This window comes from Cupressus sempervirens, chromosome 1, assembly GCF_028749045.1.
Source record: "Cupressus sempervirens isolate cs-2001-9-10 chromosome 1, ASM2874904v1, whole genome shotgun sequence".
NCBI classification, from domain to species: domain Eukaryota; kingdom Viridiplantae; phylum Streptophyta; class Pinopsida; order Cupressales; family Cupressaceae; genus Cupressus; species Cupressus sempervirens.
In genome coordinates, this window is record NC_143118.1 from 598,700,760 (window position 1) to 598,728,693 (window position 27,934).

General features: G+C 36.9%; 1 protein-coding gene across 2 annotated transcripts; it reads right to left on the bottom strand.

Moving 5' to 3' along the window:
* Positions 1-1,128: 1,128 nt before the first annotated feature.
* Positions 1,129-27,692, bottom strand: LOC149578864 (AP-5 complex subunit beta-like protein). Of its 2 annotated transcripts, XM_089832284.1 has the most exons (6): positions 27,048-27,692; positions 4,986-5,351; positions 4,095-4,830; positions 3,459-3,898; positions 1,736-3,245; positions 1,129-1,514 (listed from the first exon to the last, which is right to left on the bottom strand). In XM_089832284.1, the coding sequence occupies exons 1-6, from the start codon at positions 27,467-27,469 to the stop codon at positions 1,488-1,490; spliced, it is 3,501 nt and encodes a 1,166-aa protein (XP_089688410.1). In that variant the 5' UTR covers positions 27,470-27,692; the 3' UTR covers positions 1,129-1,487. The 2 variants fall into 2 exon arrangements, with proteins under 2 accessions (XP_089688410.1, XP_089688404.1); XM_089832278.1 differs by having other exon boundaries at positions 1,129-3,245.
* Positions 27,693-27,934: the final 242 nt, after the last annotated feature.

Here is a 27,934-nt window from a genome sequence, read left to right on the forward strand (position 1 = left end):
CCCTTGTGTTTATATAGGCCATTATGTTTATAGGATCTTATATCAATTATTGATGTTGATGATTTATAAGTGAATGCATTCATTCAAAGGATTATGCATACTCCAAACCAAAAACCCTTGTCAACTCTACCTTGAGCCCTTGTGTTTATATAGGCCATTATGTTGATAGGATCATATATCAATTATTGATGTTGATGATTTATAAGTGAATGCATTCATTCAAAGGATTATGCATACCCCAAACCAAAAACCCTTGTCGACTCTACCTTGAGAACTTGTATTTGGAGGATCATAACCCTTGAGTTGTTGGAGATTAAGGGATGAACACCCTTTGACTTCTTAAGTCAATGAACAAAACCTCTTTGGCCCTACAAGATGATCACAAATGTACTTCATAATGGCAAATCATTGCTTCATCCAATTTGCATTATTTGTAATTGATCAGACTTCAACTTCATCATTTTGAATGATTTGCAACACCTCCTGATATAGACATTCTATTTTCCAGATTGTAGCTGTTTTTGTTGGAAACTGTTGTATTTGTTGCTGTTGTATCACATCTTGATGCAGGATCAAATTCAATCAATTATAAGAAAAAGTTCCAGAGTTGTCCTTTCATTTCTTTGGCTTCATTTATAATTTGGTTTTGTACGTTAATGATCATGAAGTAAAAATTAAGGTTGTTAGCTTTGGATAGAATATTAATAAATCATTACTACATTTGCTCAAGAAATTTGGGTTTATGTCAAATTGGATTAAAGTATTTAAATCTAAACAATATTAGTGGAGAGTTTTTTATAAAGTTTGGATTAATATTTAGTCGGAGATGCTAAATTCTGCAAGAAACGATTCACCAAATCTACCCCTGTTTTGACAGGACATTTTGAAGCCAATCCAAATATTTTAATTGAATAACCAAAATAGATGTGTTCAGATGCATTAGAATTTTACAATTTTTAACAAAGACAAAGGATATCATAGAAGATAATAACAAAATAAAAGCCAAATATATGCAATTAAACATCTGATGCTCTGCAGTAGAGGGCAACTGGTTTAGGAATGCAAACCAAAATGAGACGAAGCAACCTTCTGTAAAGGACTGACAATGAAACTACAAAATATAACATATTTATCAGCAATAATCAATTAAAAAATATATTCCTTAAATCATTGATACAATGATGAAGAAACACGTAGTAGTTTCTCCATCTCCAGCATAATTATCGATACTTTCTATCTTCTTTACACAATTTGAAATTTCAATGGAGATTTCAAATGAACCTAGAACAAGGAGGTTCATTATGATTAATCCAATTGCATTCCTTCCAGCAATACAGACATGGTTATCATTGTAAATAAAAAGGCAACAAAATTAGACTTTGGGAATTTCTCAGCAATTGTAAAACACCAAACCTTTTATACCAAACAAAACTTGTACTTCAGATGCCGATTTTCTCTGCATGATGACAGCCTCAGAGCTTGAAGTCTCATCTATGGCACTTGCCTAGGACTCCCTGAAAAGGAGGCATCAAATGATGCAATTCATATCTCAAATTACTTTGTGAATATCACTGTCGTAGACATGTTGAAAAGGATTTGAAAAACCAAGGAAAAAGTTACAAATAATTACAGAAAATAGAGAAGAAAAGTGAAATGCAAATCATCTAACAGATAAAGCTTCCAGAAACTCATCCACATATGCAAGACATGGCCAATGATCTGTCCTGATCCGTACCAGGGTTGAAAAATCAGATACCTCCATCTTTAATAGTAAATGGAAGCGAGGGGGCAGAAAAATAAGAATGAAGAAACAACCAATATGTGTCTTAGAAATTTCAACAGGGTCGTCAATATCAGTAGCATCTGTTAAGTACTTTAGCTGAAGAGGACCTTCTTGACTGAGGCCATGTCCTGGTGAATTAGATATTTCTTCATCAGAAGAATGTGACTTATCATCCTTCCAGACAACATCTTTAACAATGTTGTTGTCCTTTACAATATTGATAAGCTGGCCACCACTTACAGCCACAACAGAAGGACCTAAAAAATGTCCCACAGAGTCTATTATACGGTCTGATTGAGCTTCTAAAAGCTTGACAGATCCAGTTCCGTGAATTGCAGCAACCCCTTGGCCACCTCCAAGTAGGAATGTCTCTCGGCCAATCTTCCCTGGACTCTCACAGGCTTCCCACAGTACATTAAACAGGGTGAAGTGATAGTCTGCAACTTCTTCCTCTTGCACATCGTTTGGAACAGGAGACTTCATAAAGAGGTCTTCTATACCAACTGGAATACTTTGAAGTTGACCACGAATACTCTGCCCAGCCTCCCCACTCGCCTCGATAAAAACATCAATAAGTGCAGGCACTGGCTCTTTAGGTTCTAATTCAATCAACACCAACTCTTGGAAGCCTTCTTTGTCTTCATCCATAGAGCTCCTCCGTGTGGATCTTTCAATATTGTCTGCAGGTTGTTGATTATATGCTTCTTTACCTGGTTCTATGATTGATCCATCTTGCACTTGCACCAATATTAGTTTTTCCTCTTCAGATTTACTAGAAAAATGCGGCTCATTCTTTCTTGGAGGCTCACCCATAAGAAAAGGAATGTGAACAGATGGGATTGGTCCATATTGGCTACCAGAAGAAAATTTAATAACAATAGCATAAAGTGCAGGCCATGAATCATCATTATTCAACTGTAGATTGTAAAAAGGATCATCCTGCCCTGCTGGAAACCTTCCTTCTGAGTCAAAACTAAGTTTACTGCGTACGCTGACCTTCAGACCCGGCCCATGGCGAACATCTGGAATAGTGGCAAAATGCCTTCGTAAAACTCCCAACATCTCGGATACCTTTGAATCCATAACCCGCAAAGGTTCCAGCCCTCTAAAAACTCCATCCCTGGAAACATGTTCTCTATCAGTCCCTTCCATTGACTCTGGAATAGCCATTGATGGTTCTTCCAGATTCACATTCTGTACATTTACAGAATCTCTGTCTTGATTTACATCTGAATTGACAATAACCAGAGACCATGACTGTTTAACAATAAGAGGAGTGACTCTAGAAAGATGAATGTATGTAGACAAATTTTGCATTACACTCTGTGGTGCCCTCGGAGATGGACTGCGAAAAAAAGAAGAGAGTTGTGGAGCAGAAGAATCATCAGGCAGCCGATCTCCAAGGCTTAATATATGTCGGAGTTTGTTGCCAGGAATGCAAATAAGCATTCGTAGATAAATCCTGAATAAAATGAAGGTGTAAGTAAGATGATAGATATCAACATCCTCTAAGATGCAAACTGCACCATAACTTTGGCAAAGGTAGCATCAAAAAAATTTCTGTGTTCAAAATAATGCACTATCACTCCAAATATAATCATCCTCGAACAGTCTTAGTCTAAAGTTCACTAGCACAATCACTTTTAAACTTGTACACATTCAAAAACTTACGTACCTTGCACTGTCACGAATCTCTAAATCTGGAAAAAAGCGACAAAGAAAAGCCAGTAGACGAGATAGGACAAGAAAAACCCTGGAACTGTGATGATGCATGAGTACAGTCCTGCAAATTCCGAGCACTTTACTTCCTCGAGACCATGACATTGATAGAGTTTCGGGGTCATATTTATTTACAAGAGTCCCAGCATATAATGTTAATAATTCCAACAAACGGCGAGGAGGAATACAACTACTCTCCGCAATTCTATCAAATATTGGAAAGTATGCAGACAAGCGACGATCTGGAACCAGCTTTGACAACAAATACCCATTAAATATTTGGAGAAGACACTCCCCCAAGACCTGATGAGACTCACAATGCAGAAGCCGGTCTATAAGAGAGAGAATATTGGGGACTAACTTCTGAAGCTCTAATGCTGTATTCACCAGTAGACTCTGCATGTCCGCAAATAAAATCAGTTAAATTTGATGTGAACTCAAAATTGCCCTTTAACGCATCTGTATAACTAGTTTCACTTCATTTGGAATAAATCATTGCGTACAAAGAGAAAACTGGAAATGAAAAAGGCCAGAATAAATCATGCTTTGCATTAAAACTCACTAAATGAGCTAGTGAAAAAATAGAACATGCCTGCAATGTGTCAAAGAGGGGAGACTTTGTGTATAAGCTAATGAATTCTTCATCAATTGAAGGATGAGGAATCGCAACTGTCAAGAACCTGTGCAGCATGCGGAAGGCTAATCTTGTCTCCGTGCTCCATGCAGGCAACCATCGGAAGGATGAAACACAAGCGAGACCATCATTGAAAAGTTTTCCGGCAGTTGCATCTCCCACTGCAACAGATGTATGGCCTCTTTCTGAGACTGAAAAGTCAAGTGGCCTGTTTGTAGGAAGACGCAATCGCTCTTTCAGAGTGGGATCAAAATTGATTGCACAATATGCAAGAGCATCTAATTTAATCGCTTTCAGTGAAAGTGGATCAAAAACTGGTGGGTATAAGTCAGAGGCTATAGAGACCAATGTAGATCTTCTGTTCTTCTGTAATAAAAGGCTTTCTAGTCCTAACATCCAGTGAATAACAAGAAGACGAACAACGAGAGGTTGAGATGCTTCTTTAGATATCAGCACTAGACGTCTGCAGATGTTTTTGTCTTCTCCATCAAATGCATCCACAAAGTGGGCATATATCATCAAAACAATGTGACAGAGTACAGGATCATATGAATATATCAGACCTGAGAATTGCACCTTCAAGAGTGAAGGTTGGAGCTCTAAAGCAGCTGCAACATGTATAAGATCTGAGACAAATTCCAGCATCCCACAAGCTGTCAAAATCTGGGGACGCTCTAGCAAAAATGCCACTACCCTGTTAATGAAAGATCTCTAGTAATTAAAATTTACCAACAGTTTCTTCAAAATGTACATAACATTGAGAAACATGGAAAAAGTTCGACTTTTGTGTAGATTTTTAAAAAGTAGAGTTGGATTTCGGTATAATTTTACAAGAGTTCTAAACTTTACCTGTGAAATTCTTTCCGATTAATAGGGGCCAGCTCTCTACAAGGAATTGATGCCCTCTCTTCCCCAGGTGCAGAGGCGGTCAGAAAGGGAGGAACATTGAAAGGAACCCACGGTACTGATGTCGACAATATCGATGTTGCCAGCGTGGAAACCCTTCCTGATGAATTATACATATGACAAGCAAGATTGTGAATAACCATTGTGAGGAGAAGAATATAGCCCTGGGCAGCATGAGTCCTCTCACTCTGGCACAAGAGCAACAAATGCCCTGCATATGCATACAGCAAGCAAGGGTAAGCCTTCTCTAACTGTCTCAGGCATTCACAGGCTATTGCCCTGGATTGTCGATCAACTCCGTGATTGGGCCTGTCAATGCAGGGAGTCAGTATAACACTGTATAAAATGGAAGCTGTATAACACACATAACATAGGCATTCAATCAGTATCAAACAAATTTCTGCTTCTCATCACTACTGCACAAAATATCATGCTTGTTTTCTCCTCCCGTGTACTTTCCAGGTCCAAATTATCAACTTATTTCCATGAAACTCCAATTGGACTTATCTATCAGAAATCCCAAGCCATGTAAACCATAACTGGAAAACCAATTCTAACTATTATGAGCCATTGAGCCTGCTAGCTTAGTTATTATCAATTCCAAAGCAAGATAATTGGGACTGGAAAAGAATGGATGAGTTTGTTACAGGTTTTGGGGAAGATTTGCATCCTTCTTGCTGGCTGTTCTTTTTCCTTGCTGCTTGACACCCCTGTTGGAGACGTGGGTGCTCTGTGAAGGGAACACCTAGGTTTTGGACTGGCTTTGTGTCTCATTGGGGTCACCTAGGCCTGCACATTACTGAGCTTTTGGTTGTGAGTAGATCTGATACATTCTTGGGTTTGGCATCTAGGATTTGTATTGCCAGTTCCTCTGCAATTCAACATTATTAAATGTAAACAGAAAATGTCTATGTTGGATATCTCATTGTAACGAGATCACTATCTGGGTATCTTAGGTTTTGATGATATATTGTATTTACATTTCTCGATATAATTCTGAAATCATTGCTGGTTATGGATGTTTTCTGAAACATTGTATTTGATAGTAATTTTGTGTTATTTCATTGCTGCAAATAATTTTATTGTGAAAGCATTTATGCATCTCCGTCTACTTCTCTAAAACAATTCAAAACAGAAAACTCAAAGAAAAGAAACAAGGATACATATTACCAAAGCTTCAAAGACTAAATTCAAATGTAGGTCTGCGAGACGGTCAATGGCAATTGACTGTGCTATCGAATTCGACAAAATGGATATTGGTACATCCAATTCCCCACTTTTACTTACATCGAGATCTAGGGATTTTCTTCAAAACCTTACAAACTTCCTAAGCATCCTATGGATACAATGGTTTTAGTGGAGGTGGTGAAGCAACTACCAGAGTGATTTTATCCAGAAGGAGAAGCACAAGCAGGGAATGCATTCCTTCATTACATTGGGAAAGATGCTAAAAAAATTTAAAATATGTTCATTTCAGGCAGCAGAGTTACAATTCTATTAGCTTGGAGTGTACAAGGCAAAAAAGAAGTTTAATCCATTTCACAAAATCATCACTCATGACGAAGGAAATATAAACATAGGATTGACATTGAGGACTATTGGGCAAATGTAATGCACAAATATGCTATAAGGAGATGTAGTGTTTTCCCTGTTTCTGATCAGGTCAAGGACAACAGAAGTATTATTAATCCTCATTATGAACATGAAAAGGAAAAGTCAATTGAGCCACCCAATTGGTCACAAAAAGAAGAGCTTATAGTATTGGGCATCTTGTTGAAAGAGGTAATGGATAGATCAAGAGCATGGATTGATAAACAGGCTAAAAAGTTAAGGAAACAAGGTGTTACGACGCAGAGTGAGGACTCTCCTTTGAAACGAGATGACAGGACCATCAGCAATTCAAGATTACACATTGAGGATGAAGGACAAGCTTCAAAGAGAGGAGGTAATATGGTAGAAACAGCACACTCAGCAAGTGATAGAACTATTAGAAAGGAATCTGGAAGCAAAAGGCATAAGTCTGCCACACCTACTCCAATTGCCAATTCTTTGACAGTTAAGAAAATAGAGGCACAAATTATGAAGCATGATTCCATTCAAGGTGAAAACAAAAGATTCTACCACACAATCAGGGGACAGCTTCATCCACACAATCAGTGCAGCAGGATACTGAGATATTGTCAGCATCTCCTATTGTGTAGTTGGTAGTTCATTTGGGACATGACATGAAACAGCCTAGTCTCAACGCTCAAGAGATAGATGATGAGGTCATTTCAGCATTAAATGGACTTAATGAGGATGAACAAATGGAAGATGGTATAGATTTGTCCACCATTCCTGAGTGGTTGAAGGAGTGTGTGAAGAAAAGAAGAGTGGAGGAGGTACTCCCTATGGATGACATTGACACATTCTTGAACAAGATTGGCAAAGTGAAAGGACCTAGACCAGCAACAAAAAAATCATACGATCATTAGAGATGAATCAGGGTTCTGCACTTTGCATATGGTTGTCCTAATTCGTGACAAGACTAGAGATAAGATTATTCCAAATGACTACCACATATCCTCATTCAAAATCGGCCCAAAAACTAAGGAGCAAGAAGTTTCAGGAGTTGAGTGGCACTGCAAATGTCATTGAAGAAAGGATGGATAAGCTAATAAGGGAGAAAGATGAGCTAGAATTGAAGAATATGATGATGGAGTTTATAGAAGGGCGTATGAATCCATCAGAATATGAAAGTCCGGCACTTATTCCATATGTCCCTACTTCTCAAGATTTGCAAAGTACTTGTGACATGGGAAGGAATGGGCAAGTGATATCAAGACACACGCAAAGATTTTCCTTACTAGGATAATTCGAGCATATGAGAGGACCACAATGTTGATAAATGAAGTGCAAGGATTAGAGGAGGCATGGAAGGAATTTCAATCCATTGAAGACAAGATGATTTCTCATCTCAAAGCATTGAGTGTCCCTACATCAGTCCTAGCTCAACGAGGAGTAACTGATAGAGGAAGTGCATACGACTTTGGTCATTGCTATATTTCATTATCCATGAGGACTCACATGAGCATGTGCAGGCAGATTGTGTAAAGGTTGAACATCCTATCCTAGAGATATGTTCAAAGGTCGCTCTTGCAATCAAGGGATAGTTTGGTCTTGATATCGATGCTCCCAATGAGTTCGATTTAGATGAGTTGAAAGAAAAGATGGAACCAATCTACTTCGGAGACACGGACTCTCTTGAGAAGAGCCAATTGAATGGATTTCTCTCACTTATGGTTTTCATTAATGATTTGCAGAGACATACTTTAGATTGGGATAGTACATTGGATTCTAGCATGCATATTTGCACTTATTGCCAATTTATCAGCAATAAGTGCACTTATTGCAATAAAAGTTTCACGGCAATAATGTACCACACTTTATTGTCATTTTTATTGCCAATAAGCTGCAGTTTTATCGGATATTTCATATTGGTGATAAAACGTTGATAATTGCATTATTTATAGGTTGCAGTCATCTAATAGGTACTACTAGCCAAACACAAATGCATTTAACATTTTGTGAGCTCTAAACTTCTCTTTGGAGAGAAAAAAAGGTTTCCAAGGAAAAGAAAGGTGATTTGCAAGGATCTAGAGCATCTTAAAATATCAAGAAAATGGTGTGCACCATGTTGTTCTATGTGGTTTTAAAGGTGCTAATTTGATCTTAGTGATGCCCCTAGACTCCATGAGGGGCATTGCCCCTTGACCTTGTTGGGGTGTTGCCACCAGACGCCATTTTATTTTTGAAGTACACTGCAAATTTGAATTTGTGCAGTACAAGTCATTATCTACACTCTTTTCATTTGTCCTCTTGGATATTGATGTGTACTTGTGGTCTAGAAGATAACTTTTTCTTTTGGCGAAGGGTGATGATGTAGTTGATATGAAATGCACATTGTTGTGTTTGATAATAAAGGTCAAGTCACAGCCAGTTGTGTAGAGGGAGGAGGCACAAGCACAACAAACTTCTAGGTTTACACCTCCTACCCCTCAAGGGGTTTTTTGCTGAAATTGTTGGGAAGGGCAAGAGGAAGATGTAGACTATATTGATGTTGCACTTGTATTTACTTATAGTTTTACAAAGACAATTTGCTATTTTTAGTTTGCTTTAGATTTCAGACTAAGGCTACTAGCCATCAACATACCACATGAGGCTGTCATTTTGTACCCTATTTGCATTATTGTGAGGCCTCGCCCCGACCCATCGTAGCATAGTGATACATTACTATTATTTTGATATTCACAACTCGAGATGTCGAGACATTATCTGATGCTTAGAACATACTTTATTATTTCATGTTGTGTGATGTTACTTTCAGATATATTTGATGATTGTCATTTAATGTTTCATGTATATGTATGTTGATGAAATCAGTAAATGTAGGATTGAGACTTTGATTTAAGAGATTTTAAATGATTAAGAATTAAGCAGGATGAAGAAACCCTTATTGATGTATGTTTTAATTTATGTGAATTTCTGATACGTATACATTTATGTACATGTGATTTTACGAGACTACTGATGTGTGCAATGAGTGTGCAGATATTTAGCCGAGAAACCCTTGTTACAAGATTCAAGAAGAGTTGGCAGATTAACGGATTTCCGGATGATTCATTGATTAACAGAGGAACAAATGTGTTCCTTATAAAGAATTACAAGTACAAGAAACAACGTAGACTGAAGACAGAATTAGAAACAAAACTAGAGACAAGATAGGAAACATTCCTATCTGGACTGAAGAAAAAGGAGACGGGATAGGAAACATTCCTATCTAGACTAAAAGACGGACTACAGACAAGCAATTGACTATTATAGAAAGTATAAGATATTATCTTAATACCCTCCCTTAGTGGTCAACGTACGAATGTCGAAACATTCTGTGATAATTGAGACCCTCCCTGGATCTACAGAATGCTGAAACTAAGAAGCTTTGCCAGAAGAGTGCTATGACTCAAAATAAGTTGCATTTACATAACTTCGTTTTTGTGGAAAAAACAATAAAACCCAAAATCTCACACAACCTTGCGTATTACAGACAACTTGAAATGATTTTTGAGGAGAAAATCAACAAACCCATAATCTCACACAACCTTGCGTATTACAGACAACTTGAAATGATTTTTGAGGAGAAAATCAACAAACCCAGAATCTCACACAACCTTGCGTATTACAGACAACTTGAAATGATTTTTGAGGAGAAAATCAACAAACCCAGAATCTCACACAACCTTGCGTATTACAAACAACTTGAAATGATTTTTAAGGAGAAAATCAACAAATGCAAAAAAAAACAGAAACAGATTCAGAAGGCGAAAAATGCAACTTCGCCTTGATCAAGAAGCTCAACAACTTGTGTTGTTGGCTTGAAAGCATTTTGCGTTGCTTGGGCAGCCAAACGTTTCCGGCACTCGAATTTCATATGGCCGAACTTGTGATAGTAATTACACTATACATTTTGCTTCGTAGAGCCATCTAAGGATTGAGCAGAAGGTTGATGCTGGGAAGGCTGAGAAAACCGATGGTTGCCAATGTTCTGTTGAAAGGATTTTGCAGCAAAGGCTTGCTCAATGGAGGTGGAACTGGAGCTGCTACCAAACTGTTGTTTCCACCGATCTTGCTGAAGCAGCAAGGTGCAGAGATCAGTGAACTTTAGATCAACACCAGTAGATGTGATGTTGAGAGTCGCGATAAAATGCTCATAGGATTTTGGTAAACTCCGAAGAGTGATTACCACAATATCCTCTTCCTCCATCTTGCGATCGATGGCAAGTAACTGATCACGGATTTCCTGAATCCGATTCAAGTGTGCCTGGAGCGAGGTGCGCTCATCCATGACAATAGAAAAAAGAGTGTTTTTCAGAAAGAAGGCTCTGCTCTTGTCGGAAGTCTCATGAAGACCTCTTAGATGTGTCCAGATTTTGGCAGTTGTCTTGCCGGATGGAATCTAAGAAAGCTGGTCATCAGCTACGGATAGTTTGAGAAGCATTAGTGCCTCTCGATTGTTCAGATCCCATGTATCTTGATCAGGACCCCGAGAAGTCGGACGCTGCGCAACACCCAGAACAAGTTGAGCAGTGTTTCGATATTTGAAGATTGCGATGATGCGCTGCTTCCAAGTTCCATAATTGCGACCATTGAATTTGGAATTATGTTCGGGCAGAATATTTGTCAGAGATGCCATGGCACGATTTTCAATGAAAAACTGTGAAAATTTGTGAAGGCACGTTCTTCGAGGCAAAATGCGAAAGACCCGGAAGAATCAAAGAATGACCCAAAAGAGAGCTCGAAAAACCCAAAAGGAATCTACTGTCATTTTTTGGATCCGCTGGCTCGAAAATCAAGGCACCCAGAAAAACGAACGACAACCCAGTTGAGCTCTCGAAAAACCCATCAAGAATCTACATACAAAATATTTTTTCGACCCCAAAAATTAGGGTTTCGAAAAAAAAAAGGCCCTAGCTGAAAAAAGCTTGAAAAAACTTCAGATTTCTTGATAAAAAATGGCAAATTTTTCTTCAAGGATTGATGTGCATGGACGAATGGGGCTAGAGTGTGCTGAACAAACACAGGCAGACCCGAGTTCGGGAATTTCTCTAGGCCAAAAACCCTAAGCGGGTTTTAGAGAAATTCAACAGAAAAAATTTTGAAAAAATTTAAACAAATAATTTCATGAAGAAATTATAAATTTTTTCGAAAAAATTTAAGTAATAGCTCTAATACCATGTTACAAGATTCAAGAAGATTTGGCAGATTAACGGATTTCCAGATGATTCATTGATTAACAGAGGAACAAATGTGTTCCTTATAAAGAATTACAAGAACGTTGTTTCTAAAGAAACAACGTATACTGAAGACGGAATTAGAAACAAAACTAGAGACAGGATAGGAAACATTCCTATCTGGACTGAAGAAAAAAGAGACAGGATAGGAAACATTCCTATCTAGACTGAAAGACGGACTACAGACAAGTAGTTGACTATTATAGAAAGTATAAGATATTATCTTAATAACCCTATGGAGGAACAGAACTGATCTCCTTGTGCTAATTTTGGAAACCTTGTTGTTCGTAATTCACGTATTGTATTGTGAGATATATGTATGTATCTTCTTTGTTCAGTGAATGTTAATGTTCGTAATTATGTTCTTTTAATGTTGCTTGACACTTGTAAATTGTTTATGTGCTTCAGTGTGCTATTTAGGGTTAGTTGTTTAACCTTTGGACCCAAGTTGGTTTAGTTGGTGTCAGTTTGCTTTTGGGTTCTTAATCGAGGTTAGTCTTCCCTTAATCCGGATTAGTGTTTAATCTGCAATGATAGAGTAGTTAGAAGGTCCTATTTTATTCCTAGATTTTGTTTGGCTCTAAACCTTTTTCCTAAGGCTTAAAACTTGAAATAATTATACCCAAAGGGTATGGATATGGGTTAGGGGTCTTTTCCAACCCCTTAGCCCCTTTTTTTGACTTTTGAGGTCCCTCAAAAAGTCTCTTTTTGCCTTTGTGCGAAAATTGACCATGGTTATCTTGAGTTACCTCACCTCATCTCCACTTAGGGTTTAACCATAGTGTAGGTTGAGTTAGGAGTTTCTAGAATTGCTAGTGGGTGAAAGTAGTTATTGCTCCTTTTGGGTGGTTGAGTTGGAGGCTTATTTAGAGGCCCTTCTTGGACTTGAGGAGGTTGTTACCCAATCTCTACATTTAGAAAGGAGTTTTTGAAGATTGAAGGAAGGAAGTGGAAACTCTACTCAAACTTGTTCATTGCCATTACCTCTTTGTGAAGGTAGGAATTTTCATTTCCCTTATTCAATTTCCATGTTTGTTTCATGCTTATGCTACCTTGATGTTGTTTCAATGTTTGTATGTTTGTGGGTATGTTGGGAAGATTTGAAAACCATGTTATTTTGGATGTTTTCCTTTCATGTTTATGTTTGCAATTTTGAGACTTTTCTTGTATGGGTGTTTTGGTATTACTCACCCTGGGAGAGGGCAGAAGTGACCAATTTTGGGAAAGGTCTGTTTAGTTGGACTCCAACCAGTTTAGAGTCTCTTCTCAGGACGAGAAGAGGGAGAAAGGGTAGGGTGTTATGGGCCCCTACCCATCAGCACAAACCTCGTATGGGTATGGCATTTTTAAATGGAAGAACGGAAGTTCTTGGTTAATAGCCCCGATTGGGCATTTGATTAGGTGTTGTGCTTGACTTCTCCTAGTTGGAAGAATCCACCTTTCCCTAGTGTTGATTCATTGTGGATCTTATTGTGAAAACTTTGTAGGAATATGCATGTTTAAATTGTTCTTGGTCATGTTTTTTGGTCACCTGATCAGATTCTGTTCCCTCCATGGTTCTAGAAATGTGTTGCAGAAAACATTATAAATCCCTTGATGAGGGTCATGAAGAAAATTCAATTAAATTGTTGAAATTTGGGATTGATATCCTATTGTAAATTGTATTTTAAACTTTGTTGTAAATGGCAACGAAGCCGGATTTTCTTCCTGATTCTTTCCCAGCTGAGCCTTTGAATCAGGTTTGCCAATAAAATTGGTGTTTTGAGTATAATTGGACATCATGTGACTTAATCGTAAATTAAATTTAGATGGATGAATCTCAAAAATAGGATGGAATTGATGATGTTCAATTTGGTAAAATTTCAAGTTTTCTTTTATGTTGAAAATAAAAATTATAATCATGGATGTAGATTCAGGTTGCATGATTATTTGAATCAACAAGTATTGCATTATTGATTAAAATGGATAATTTATATTCTTGGTATGTTAAGGTTGTAATTAGGCTCTATGGATTTTCATTTAAAAGAAATTATTGACATAGGTCGAATTATTCCAATTTAAGATTCATAAGAGATCTAATGATTTTGGTGTAAATGTTTTAAATCTATTCCAAAGAAAAAAATACACCTTGAAAAAAATATATATATATTGCTTCTCTTGTAATTTCTATACTTAGAAGATTTTTCATCAAAAAAAAATAATGTGTGTTGCAAGAGAGTAAAACTCTCTGCCTTTTGTATGGGAGTAGAAATTAAATGAGTTTGAGCAACAGAGAATATTCTTTTAAATATCCTTTTCATTTAAATTTTGTGATAAAACAAAATCAAGTTAAATCATAATATACATGATAAAAATTCAAAAGAAATTCAAAATAAAATATATTTATAATATCATATATCTAATATCCTAAAACTTACCTATAAAACTTTTTCCCATTAATGTCTTACCCTCTTCCATGGACGTCAGTATGGTGGGAGGAATTTAAAAAGTTTAAATTTTCTTGCAAATCCTTGTGTCATCATATCGATGACGTCATCCCTACACTACCCCACTTGACTTTGTGCTTGTCTCAATCTCCTTGAAAAAAGTGGGCTTGGGAATGAAGGGATGAGCTTATGTCTAAAATCTACTTTTACCCCCATGTCCCATCCCTTCATGTTTGAGCGCTCACCTACTTTGCTGAGGATTAACTTTGTTATGATATGTTTTGTTTTCCTTCAAAAAGTGGTCGCTTGCGTTTGGGAGGTATGCCATCGTACGACCTTGGCAGAGCGCTGTCCCAAGTGCAGCGCTTGGGAAGCGCTCATACCTTGGTCGGGGGGGGGTCGATGTGACCTTGGTGTAGGGTGGGGGGTAGGTGTTGTAGGGGTGGGTTAGGTTAGTTTAAATGATAGTTAGTCTTTTTTTTTATATAGATTTATGTATAAATAGTTTTAGTTGTAAGTTGTTTGTTTTATAGTTAGTTTTATTAATTTTAATTGTATATTGTTCTAGGTTTAGCAAGTTAGTAGGGTAGTAGTTTGTGATAGTCTATTTTTTTTAATTGTTTTAGTTAGTAATTTATATTAAGTTTTAATTTCTTGGTTAGTTGTTAATTAATGTAGTTTAAGTTTTATAGTTTTAGTTGATGTTTTTTTTAAATTAGTAATTGTTAGTAAATGTTGATTTAAGTTGTTTTGGATTTTCACCTTTATTTTAAAGTGTTTAGTTTGAAATTAATTTAGATGGGTTGCTTGTATAAAGTATTAAATTTAGTTAGTTTCTTTTATAATTTAAGATTAATAGTATTTATAGTGTTCATTAAGTTATGGGTTATTATCAGAAATCAATTAGATTTATTTTAAAAATATAAATGTAAGTTTGTTTTTTTGAATTCTTCCAATTTTAGATCTAGATAGTTAGTTGTTAGTAAATTAAATTTATGACTAGTTTATTTCCACATGTTTGTTAAGCAATGTAATAAACGAATCAAATAAACATTGATATCAACCTTTGAACGAAAGTGTCAAAATCTTAACGATGTATTCATCCACTATAATTTTTAACTTAAGATGAATCGTAGTGAACCTTCACTTCCCTTGCAAGAGATCAGTTTAAAACTTAGAGCATTTTAATTATTAATTTAATTTAATAAAGAAAAAAAAAAAAAAATTGTGTGTTTTTGCCCTTGTAGTTTGGGCATGACAATTATACATCTAGACTCCACTTGTTTGTTTCAATTATATTTACTAACTAATTAGATACGTCTCATCAATGAATTTCGCACAAAAATATGCATTTCCAATTAAATTTTAGCATATCTTTAAGTTATCATTTTTTACGAATAAGTTGTCAATTAATCTCCATTTTTTGCTGGTTTTTTTTTGGCTCTTCACAATAAATTGTTGATAATGATAGTTTCAACTATGCTTGCATCGATAAGTTAGAGATCATGAGGTTACAACATAGCAACCTTCCCAGTATTCACATGGAGGAACTTAGTGCAATTTTGGATGATGAGTTGTGCAACAACTAGGCGGTTTCCCTTTCTCTTATTGGTCCTAAAGCCATTGAATTTTCTCAATGGCTCATTTTATAGTGCTTCATTCCCAATGGCTATTTGTGGCAGCCCTATTTTAGGGTTTTCTATGGATTCATCTAGGCCATTGATTCTTTTTAATCTTGGTTATTTTTTGTAATTGGAGCTCCTATATAAGCCTCACTCCTCTCATTTGTAAGAGAGAATTGATGCTAATATACTGCCAAATTTGTTCTATTATTCATTGTTGTGTTTTGCATGGTGAATGATTGTGATCTTGCTTGGAGTATTACATGGTGATCGACATTCCTCACTTAAATTAGATTTGATTTCAAGTTGTTAAGTAGAATTTTCTTTGAGTAATTTAGTGGATAAGAGTAATTGTGAATGCACCCTTACTTGACTCAATCACAGGACAAACCACTAGCTGCTTATTGATTGTAAGTTTGCATTGTGTGGTCCAATGGCATCCAAAGGCACTTAACTTCAATCCATACTTGATCTTTGATTTACATCCATAGATGGGATTAAGGATATGGTATTGATTTGAAAAACATTTGAACACACCTTAGAAGCTTGTACTAGGTGTGGAGTCAACGACAAGATTGCATGAAGTAGAGTGCAAGTGCATTAGCTCTTTCTTGCATCCTTAGGTAGAAGTAGAAGTAGGAAAAGTTTAAATCCACAAGTTTAAATTCACTATATTCATAAGTTGGTAGTCAAAGTTGTTGGTTAACAGTTTGTTCTCCAATAAGATTTTATGACCTAACTCTTTGATACCCAATGTTTTGGAGAGACAAAAGGATGTTACCAACAAATGGGTCAATGTATGTGTTCTATCACCTTCAAACACCTGCCAAGAATCTTCATTATCAGCGACATTGGGTCTGAATAGAACTTCTAATTTATAGATTTGATCTTTAAATTCAGGATGTGCTAAGAGCAATGATTCAAAGACTGCCAAAGAATTAGCTCTTGAATTGAATTCCCTTGGTACTAATATAATTGAGAAAGCATCCAAACTCTCAATTTCATCCCACACCTTATTACGATAGTTTTTCAATCTTGAGTTCTTTACTACATTTTGGTTTTTGACTTGTCTCACCACCAATTCTGCATCTCCTTGAGCTTTGAGTATCTTGACTCCTTTTCCGTTTTGCTGCAATTATACCAAGGATAAGGGCTTCGTACTCTACAGTATTTATTGTATTCTTGAAATCTAACTTATATGCCAAACAAGTCATTTCTCCACCAGGTAATGTCAGCATTACTCCTACACCTGAACCAACTTTAGCACAACTGCCATCAAATTCCAAAGTCCACAACTGATCACCTTTAGTTTGCTCTGATTCTTCTGGAATATCAAGGGTGTCAGAGAATAGCATATAATTACCAAACTGCATTTCATGATACAAGATTTGAGACCTAGGATCATCTGATTTTAGGACAGTAAACTTTTAGTTTTAATTTTTCTTTCTTGTTCCTAATAGGAATAACATCATAGGACCAGTCTAGCTTTATCTCTCCACCCATGTCTTTGCAGAAACTTCTGCTTAGGAGCATTGCATAACTTGCAGGGATGTCTGCCACTAGAATAGTGAGTTTAAGTCTTTTGGAAGGGTAGGCAACAAGGGTAACTTGAGCATCTTTTATCTATCCAAGCAAGGGTACTTTTTTTGCATCCATTGAGTAACGAAGGCCAAAGGTTTTAATCAATGGAAGACCTAGAGCTTTAGCTACAGAGACATGCATTACATTATTAAAAGCTCCTAAATCTATGATACAATTACTCAACCTATTTCCATTGATAAACAAAGAAATGTAAAAAGGATCCGACTTTTGATTTGGAGAGGCAGTCAAGACAATAGACTCTTCTTCTTGAAACAACTTAGGAAGTACCAGATCTTCATCAGTCAAAGAAGTTCCACTAGTGCTAGCTTTACTCTGATGATCAACATTAGCATTAATACTAACATGTCTTCCATCCTTATTATTACAATGTTCAACTAATCTTTGCAATTGATTAGGATTAGACTTCAAATAGTCCAGTGGAGATATTTGAATTCTCACCTCTTCACAATATTGTATTATGTCAAAGGAATTAGATGACTTACGTTTGTGCTCTTTTTGTGAAATTGAAGTTACCATGCCACTATCTTTATCAACTTTGTTTGATGGTGCATTATTTTTTATAGGAACTGTATTGTTGGTCTGATTTCTATTCTTTTGACCTTTGGTCATTACTGTTAACTAAGGTCCTTCTAGAGTTGCAAAGCAATCACAAACTATCTCTGAATCTGATTCATACTCCAAGAAAAAGTTTTTTGAGTCACCACAAGGAGTATGATCATCCTCACTTTCAGGATATTCTATTGTTTGTTCTTTATTATCCACCATCTACTTATATTTGATCATGTTAGCACATGTATCTCCATTATGATCTGCCCTTAAGTGAAAAGCACACATATTTTATCTTTTTGGAGCAGCCTCAATTGCTAATCTCTGTTGAATAGGTGGTATTTGCAATGTTTTACCTCCATTTAAATGTCTGGAACTTTCTTGGTGAGGTTGATGAAAAGAATGAGCAAGCCTATTGATCTGTTTCTTTAATGAAATAACCTCATTAGACAACTTTTGAAGCATGGCCTCTGTGTTATTTGAAGTGTTAGTTGTATTACATATGGTTCCAAATTGAAGTTCTCTTTCCCACTTACCAGAGGCTATCATATCATCCTCCATCTCCACAGCTAGTGTCTAGGCAACTTGTAAGTTTGCTACATTTGCTCTTGTAATTTGATATCCCAGAGCAGGAGGCATAGAGCTAATGTAGAAAGTCTTCTTATTATCATCTGTTGGTGCACTTGCAGTAGGTATTCTTTTGATGGGTTTATTAAACTTTGCATTAAAATCTCTCATAGAAACCAATGGTTCTTTCTTTATCTGTGCAAATTGTAACACCAATACTTGTGCATCCTCTGTACTTTTGTAACGTTCTTCAAACCTTTGTTTCATAGTATTCCAATCTGTGATGCATCCTACAAGTAAGTCATGGAACCAATCACTAGCATTATCTACAAGGGTATCTACAAACATTCTAATAGCCAGATCTTCATGTTGAGGATTCACCACACGACAGGCTTTATGAAAAGCACTTAGGTGTTGTTCTCTAGAAATGGTACCATCACCATTAAATCTTGGGAAGTTCTTCCTTGATGCTCTTGGCAAATCATTATTAGCTCCAAGGGCGAGAGGACCAATAACATTTCCCCAAGGAAGTGCCATAGCTGCTGGTACAATGATCTGGTTTGTTTGGAAAGTAACAGAAACTAGAAGTGTTGCACCAGTCAACAACAAAGCATCAAAAATAGGAGGAATAGAAGTCCTAGCAACAAAAGGAAAAGAAGATTGACTACTCTTTGTTCTAGTAGGAACAACTGCAGACAAATGAGTGTCTTGGAGTTGCTTAGTCACAGAGTCCCTTGCACGTGCTCTTCCTCTTCTGCAAATATCTTCTAGAATAGGTAAGTTGGCCTTCTTGAGTTCCTCGTATATTGGGTCGATCCTTCCTCTTTCCTTGGCACCCCTAGTATACTTGGGATCCAGGATGTATCAAATGTTTTATAAAATGGTGTTTTGAATTTACCTTAACCCCTGGTGATCAAGGAAACTTTACCAGTCTTCAACTTTAAATTAGCTTCTTCTCTCAAGCAGGTTGAGGCTATAAAACTGGTATCAAGTTCTTATGGCAAACACCTTACTTCCACAAGACCTTTCTTACAACTCAAATATATATGGAATTAGAGTGCAAATTAATATAAAGGAAAACTCTTCAGAGCTTTCATTTGAATTCTCCCCAATAGAGTCACCAAAAACTGTTGGTCAACATTTTATTCTCCTATTAGATTTTATAACCTGACTCTTTGATACCCAATGTTTTGGAGAGACAAAAGGATGTTACCAACAAATGAGTCAGTGTATGTGTTCTATCATTGCCCTCTGAATTACAAGGAATTACAAGATACAGCTCCCTTATGACTTGCAATGATATGCAATGAATATGTCTTTATTAGATCAGAAGTTTTGACAAAATAAGCTCTAAATCTGAGAGCAGTAAAGGATAGCCAAATTATTTGTAGGCACAAACAATTTTGGCAAAATGGATTTGGACAACCTATCACAGCCAATGGAATGGCTATAGCAGGTTATCTTGAAATTTTCTAACTTTTACTCCTTTTCTAAATGCAGATTAATTATCTAAATGCAAAAGAGGAAAAGAAGAGATGCACATGAGGGCAAATGGAATTGCTTTAACTATCAGTCTTGTATGAAATGGAATCCAACAAGTTACTAATAGATTCATCCACATTTATCCTTCAATTCCCAATGAAACTATTTAACATGCTATGAAACAAGCGAGAGGAGAAGCAAATTCATATATGAAGAAGCAAATGGAATCACATGTACTGTAATTACCATAATGAAATGGAATCCACCTGATTATCACAAAATCACACATAATTGTCCTTCAACTCTTAAAGCACAGCTAATCTAAACATCGGCAACAAAACATGACAAGCAAATAGGGTAAATGGAATTACACAGCCAATTCACCATCAAGTTTGCCGACCTTTGTATTATCAAAAGAAATTACATTTATAGTTTTTTGTCATCCCTCAGTTCAGCAGAGCAACAATCACAAAATAGAAAAGAAAATGATAATAAAATATGAGATTATCCAATGATATGAACACGTGACATCTTTTCTATCGATGACTTTGAATCCATGGTACTTCTGAAAACACACGATGACTATTTATCTTCATGCAACTTCAAGAAATCCTGTAAAATCTTCATTTCTTCATATTTTGTTGTTTGGTGCCAAGTCCATATAATTCATATTTAACAGTCACTATAGCTTTGAATTTCCATCGTTGATCTCAAATCAACGGTCAAGATTAAATCATAATAAACCTTCTTTGTTTTTCCCTTTGCAATTTCCTTCGTAGGTCCCTCTGTGTATACATGTCACACTGTCGTTATGTTGCTTTGGTTATTCTTCGCGCAACTATTTATAGCGACATAACGAGCATCGTCGATCTCCAAAAAATAGATAGTTGAATGCATCTTCCCTTTTCATGTTATATCTTTACTCATTCAATGCCTTCGTTCGACACGATGATGCAATGATTGATTCCAAGTTAACCTTGACTGCTTTTACAAGCTCGCAACTTAGAAGTCTTAACTCATCTTTGACCCTACGATAATGCGATTCACATGCTTCATGCATCTTCATGACCTTGACCTAGGGTTAACTTTAACCTCCTACGACGATGTGATTCCTTTGTTTTTGCTTAGTTGCTGCCTTAACCATAGGTTACCTCTAACCACTTGCGACGATGCGATGACTGTCTAGATTAACCGTTACTGTTCCTCGCAACTTCACAACATTATACTTAACTGCCTTTGACCATGTTCGATTGTGCGACTATCATTGATCTTAAGGATCGGACGGCCAAGATTCAAGAAACTTTAACTCTCGTTCATTTTGCAATGCAGGCCCACCTATTCCACATGTCCAATCGTCACTTTCTCACTTTGGTTATTTCAAACGCATCTTTAAAAAGCAAGAAAGCAAGGGATGTCGATCTGATTTTGATCAATGGTTGAAAAGAAATTCTTAAGAACCTGACTCTGTTTTGTATAAAACCAATCAAATGACACTTGTCGCCTCGTCTTACAACCATACCAGCCACAAGAGGAAATGGCCCACAGGGACACGTGTTGTTTTGTTGTTATGTCACTTTGGTTATTCTTCGCGCAACTCTTTATAGCAACATAACGACAACCGTCAATTAATGCTTGATCTACAATGATGATTCTCCTCAAGATCTTACCCTCAATTGGGTCTCGCGAACAAGTGTCAACTTGTCGTTATGTCGCTATGATTATCAATCATGCAACTTTGGAAAGTGACATAACAACAAGCGTAGATCCTTTAAGATCTAACGGTTGAGGAGTTGTATTGTTGAATACTTATATTTCCATCATCTGTCGATCTGGTCTTCATCTGATGATCTAGATTTAGTCTCTGAGCCATTTGACTTGTCAACTTTGCAACGTATACACGCGGATTAAATATTAACCATTGATTTCATTTCAAAAAGAGTCATACCACCTTTGACCGGGTTCTTTCACCATTTATGATAATTTATCTGCTTCCCTTGCATTCGATATTGATCATCTGCAATGTCTTTCATGAAAACTGCAACATAGCATGAATCCTTGTCTCCAACATGATTAAGAATAAAGAAAAATGAATCATTAAGATATCCAAACCTTCTTCTCATTAGAGGAACGCATAACAAACCCTCCAAAACCTAATCACCTAGCCTTGGACTAGTACATTACTCATATGATTTCCCGCATCAGGTTAGCTCAAAGGAATGATGAGAAGAAAGGCCATCCTATGGACAATCTAGACTCAGACTCAAGACATTGACACTCTGATATGACTCTAAAAAGGAAAAAGATATGAACTGAAACTTGAGCAACAAAAGTATACTTTCATTGCACATTATGACGTAGTATCAAACAAATTAACTTGACAAATCTAAGTGAATAGCATAAATCAGTGTTACCCCGGCGTGGGGGTGCAGCGGTGCGGGGGGATGTCGGGACGAGTTTCAGGTGGGGGAAAAAAATAGCCACAATTTGGGGACGGCGGGGGGACGGTGGGGGTGCGGCAATGGGGGAGCGGAGAGGGGGTGGGGGAGCAGGGGAGGAGGGGGAGTGGGGGGAGGGGGTTGCATAGTATATATATAATATATATGACTGAAAATGCTAATTATGAAATGATACTTCAATATATTATATAACATTAACGTACCAAATATAGTTGAATACAATGAATAGAGAAAATTGAAATGTGATTCATAAACCATAAGTTCAAACTTGAAACTTGAAACTTCATAACCATTACTAATGACCATTTAACAAATTAACTTAGTTCAAGATGCAAGATTCAAAATTCATTGTTCAAATATGATTCTATGAATATCATATATCATAAAGATGCTCATGATGACAATGAGCCGAATAGCATGAAACAGTGAAATAATAATAATGTATCATAGCCATATCAAAGTGAGTACCCAAGAAGCACCCCGCGAGCACCCAAGAAGCACCCCACAAGCACCCCACGAGCACCCGGAAAGCACCCAAGCACCGTGTCCCCCCGGGTGCTCGACCGGTGCGGCAGGGGTGCGGCAGCGGAAAAAACTCCCAGCGGGGGTACTCGGGTGCATGATGCACATGCACCAAGTGCTTACGCGCACCGGGTGTGCTACGGTCTTGATCCGGGTACATGCACCCAGGGTACACTGGCGTAAATTCTCTCGTGATCCTAGCATATCACATTAATATCACTAAGTATCCACTTTAAGAACAAACCTTGGAGTCACCTTGTGTTCTTTCATTGGTGTTTTTGTTCAAGGGAGGATTTGATGTTCAGTATTTTGTCTAGAGACATTGTATGTTCTATCTTGTACATTGTAAGGAAATAAAACACACATTAATAGGTGGGTTGTTGAAGAAGCCACTGCAGGAGGAAACAGAGGCAACGGAGATTGATCGCCTCTCCTCCAAAGAATGAAATATTGGGGAAACTAGGGCGTTAGAATTTGCAATTGTCATTAATCCCATAACAAGCCTTCTATTCATATAACAAAGCTATGTAGTAACCCGTACTAACCAGCTTTCCACTCATATAACAAAGCTATGTAGTCCCCTACTTAACGCAGAGATAATGCACATAACACTCGAGAAACAGTTATACTTTTCATAATATTCTGCTTAAGTTATGTATCCAAAGGGAAATCTACCTATCTAATTCATCTTACTGGGTACTTCGCACTTGAAACTCTATACTTATTAGTTATTACTCACTGATATTTACTACTCTTGAGGATTTCTATTCCAAAATTATAGGTTCACACCCAAAAGGTTTCATCTCCATGGCACTTAGTTGCTGCAGTAATGCCACAAAAGACTGAAGCAAGAATTGAAACCTTGAATGTCTATTTTTTTCTAAAAAGCGCCTTCTTTTGTTCCTCATGCTACATTTTATAGACCCAGCTCCCACCGATCCCTATTTTTTAAAAGTCGGCCCACAAAATGTGGTTGTAACATCCCGAAATAGGGATAATAGAAAAATAACAATATTTCCAAAACTAAGGCACAGACAATCCTGAAATTCTATTTGCATATAATAAATCCTACAATTTATGACCAGATGATTTTTGCTAATAAAAATAAATTTGAGTATTACTGGACTTGGAAAACGTACAGAAAAATCTTTAATTCTGCCCATAGATTTCAGAAATGGATTACATCGATTCTCTTATTTTTCTGAGAAGATGATGATATAAGTATGCAGATTTAGATACAAATGCCTCAAAAATTTTAGTCAAACCCTATGTGACCTCAAGAATGACTATAAAGTTTAACCCTAGCTATCCTTGCCAAAATTTCAGAAAACCATTGTTAGATCTGATACACTAGTCCAAATCGGCCTCCAAGCCTGAAAACCAATTTCAGCCATGAAAAATGGAACACATTAGAATTTGTAATCAAACCCTGTCTGACCTTACGAATGATTTTAAATCCTAGCTATCCTTGCCAAACTCCCAGAAAACCAGCACTAGGTCTGACACATTTGTCCCTTCTATTACTATCCTCAATGAAACTCAGTATTATGAAGATATCCTGTTGTAGTTAATCAGATTCTGAACCAGTAGCTTTGAATTTCACCTCCACATCAGCCTCCAAACCTGAAAAACAATGGCAGCCCTGAAAAACAATGTGTTAGAACTTAGGAAATTACAGACTGAATCCCTTCCACCTAAGCAAACCCTTTTGACTAGGGGGGTCCATGTGTCTCTCTGAAACCAAGGGTAATCAAGGGTTTCAGAACTAAAGCCAGGATTGCACCAGCAGTAGATGAAAGACCAATAACATAACATAATATAATATAATGCACTCTAAAAGAACCCTAAAAGAGTTACAAACTAACTCCTAAAGAGATGAATAAACCTCAGCCCTTGATCCACCACCTCTTATTCTAAAGCCCCACAATAAAACCCTAAAAATGAGACAATAGGCTCCTAGGAAACAATGCCCCTTTGCCTTCTTTCACATGCTTTTCAAAGCCACTTAGAGTACATAAAAGGGGGGCAACTTAAGTCTTTTCATTCTGGCTTGGAGTTGCTTGAGTTGGCTAAAATGGCATGCCCAGAACTTAAGAATTGAATACAATACAAGCCAAACACTCCACACTTATCCAATAATCCTCTACACCCTCCTCTTTGGTAATCCAAGGAAAAGACAATAACGCACTATTCAGCCTCATGGCTTGAGTTGGGGTCTTCATAGAGAACATGCCACGAGGCTATGGAGTACAAGAAATGGTATATATTAAAAAGATATATGAGCCATGTTCAACCCCACACCATACTAAGAAGGCAAGCAATTTCACCCCCACAATTCACTGAGGCAACTTAGTCTTATTGCTCAACTCTAAGCAACAAGAAAACTGTTAGAGCATTGCAACTTGTATAAGGAATTGTATAGCATAAAAGTCTGAAGTATGATGGTCCATGTAACATGTTTCAACTCTCCATGATAAGGATCAGAGACTTTACTTTTCTGTTATGAATGGACAGGTAAATTATTGAACTATGTTCAAACACATACAAGCAAAAAATGAAAATGCTATGTTTTATCTTTAAAATGCATCTTGTGGTTTTTGGTGTAATGATGTTGTAGTAAACTCATAAGAACATGAACCAGCCTCAAATCTTGACAGGAATAAGGTGGCCCATAACACCTCTGGGCATGTAGCAGATTTATCTATATGATGAGTGGGAGGGCAAGGAAGGCATTATTATTTTTTACCATGGAGTGACAATTTATTCATATTATGTATATCATCAATCTATAATATCAACATATTAGCCCCTTACTATATTTGAGGGGCTCCTTCCTATACAACATGTAAGTTGCAACATAGGATTAGTTCATGTGTTGCCTAACAGGCCTTCAAATGTAATCCCCACTTCCCTACACCAAATTAATTGTAGCTCGTTGGTTCACCCAAACTGTACCAAGCAAAAACAACAATTGCAGTGAAATGACTTCTAATGATGTAAAGACTAAAATTGTCCATAGAACCCATCAAAGTAAGTTTAAAGGTCCCATTCCATGTCAAAAGCAGTTCTCACTCTCACAGAAATTGTGCCAAGCACAAAGGAATACAAAATCGAACAGAGATAAGTTTTAATGTCCCTGAGGTCAAAATAGTTGCTAGAATCTATCTTATGTTGGCATGCCTAGAATCTATCAATCATATTAGCCCCTTACTATATTTGAGGGGTTCCTTCCTATACAACATGTAAGTTACAACATAGGATTAGTTCATGTGTTGCCTAACAGGCCTTCAAAATGTAATCCCCACTTCCCTACACCATGTTAATTGTAGCTCGTTGGCTCACCCAAACTGTACCGAGCAAAATTGACAATTGCAGTGAAATGACTTCTAACAATGTAAAGACGACAACTGTCCATAGAACCCATCCAAGTAAGTTTACAGGTCCCATTCCATGTCAAATGCAGTTCTCACCCTCACACGAATCGTGCCAAGCACAAAGGAATACAAAATCGGACAGAGATAAGGTTTAATGTCCTGGAGGTCAAAATAGTTGCTAGAATCTATCTTATGTTTGCATGCCTAGAAGATTGCTTCCGCGTAATTTTAATTTTAAATTTACTGCTCCTAGGTTTTTATTGATTGTTTTGACTCAAGATTTCGCATGGCATGTTATGGCTGCATATCTTCGTAATTGTGCTTGGTATAACTTGGCTGCCTTTAAAGGAAAGATATTGCTTCCATGAGCCGGTCGTTTTACTAATTCTCCTATTGTTGTATGGTTGTATTTACTTAATGCTTTGTGATATAAGTATAACTGTGATCAACAGTTTAATTGCACCTGATAACTTCTTATACTAGTCAAGTTTTAAGAAATGTGTTTCATTTTCTACATCGTTTAAATTACATAATTTACCTTATAATTATCAATAGAGAAACTTATTTTTAACCATATTTACCTGTTTATTACACCAACCAAAAGCTCAACCAGTGCCTCAAGATGATGCATAGCTCTATGAAGGCTATCTGCAACAATCATTACTGAGGTAGCTGCTACCATCATTTGCTCTTTCAGAGCATAAGTGACCATAACGCCATCAGCGGGAGCCTGAACAATAGCCTTGAGAGCCTCAACTACGCTGCCCAAACCCTCATCTGCATCAGCATCCGCAATAAGAACATCGGCATTCTCTTCGACAAATGTAATAAGTTCGGATTTTAAGGGAAAATTATAATCTTTCTTCACCACTGTGTAGAGTGCAAGTTCAAGAATTGCAAGGCCTGGGTATTGAGACAACCATTTATGCTGAGATCCGGATTGGAAATCATCGATCATCAGCTCCCAGTCCTGCCCCGAAAACTGCCTTCCTACCTTTTCCATTGTGTCCTAACCCTAGAAATCCTACTCTCATGGGCATCCGAGATCTGCTATGGCTCAAGATGGAGAAAATGCAAAATAAATCCCGTCACAAACAAGCAAATGGAGATCAATTCTCTAAACACGAAAATTAATAATCTGATTTCCGTCACAAAACAGGTTTCAAATTTCATGGACGTTAAAGATCTGCAACTAGAAACGAATCCGCGGCTCTCAACCTGACTATGCCATTAAATTTGAAAAAGGTCTAAAATTAATTAAATTTGAAAAAGTGACTAATCACAATTTTGTGGATTATCTTAGTATAATGGGTACCTATATAAAATTGAATTTTTTCATTAATTTTTTTAAGCATATATCAAATTGAATTACTCAATTACAAATTATAACATTTAATATTATATGTGATCGTCACGTTCATGTAAGATAAGAATGTCAAGTAAAGTACACCAGAATCCTTAAATTTTA

Bases quoted from the DNA above. Each gene is read 5' to 3' on its own strand.
- LOC149578864 (XM_089832278.1), bottom strand. From the start codon at position 27,469: ATGGAAAAGGTAGGAAGGCAGTTTTCGGGGCAGGACTGGGAGCTGATG. The intron at 4,831-4,985 runs GTAAAGTTTAGA...TTTCATTAACAG, and splicing joins AATCGGAAAGAATTTCACAG to GGTAGTGGCATTTTTGCTAG. The intron at 3,899-4,094 runs GCATGTTCTATT...GCGGACATGCAG, and splicing joins CCCTCTTTGACACATTGCAG to AGTCTACTGGTGAATACAGC.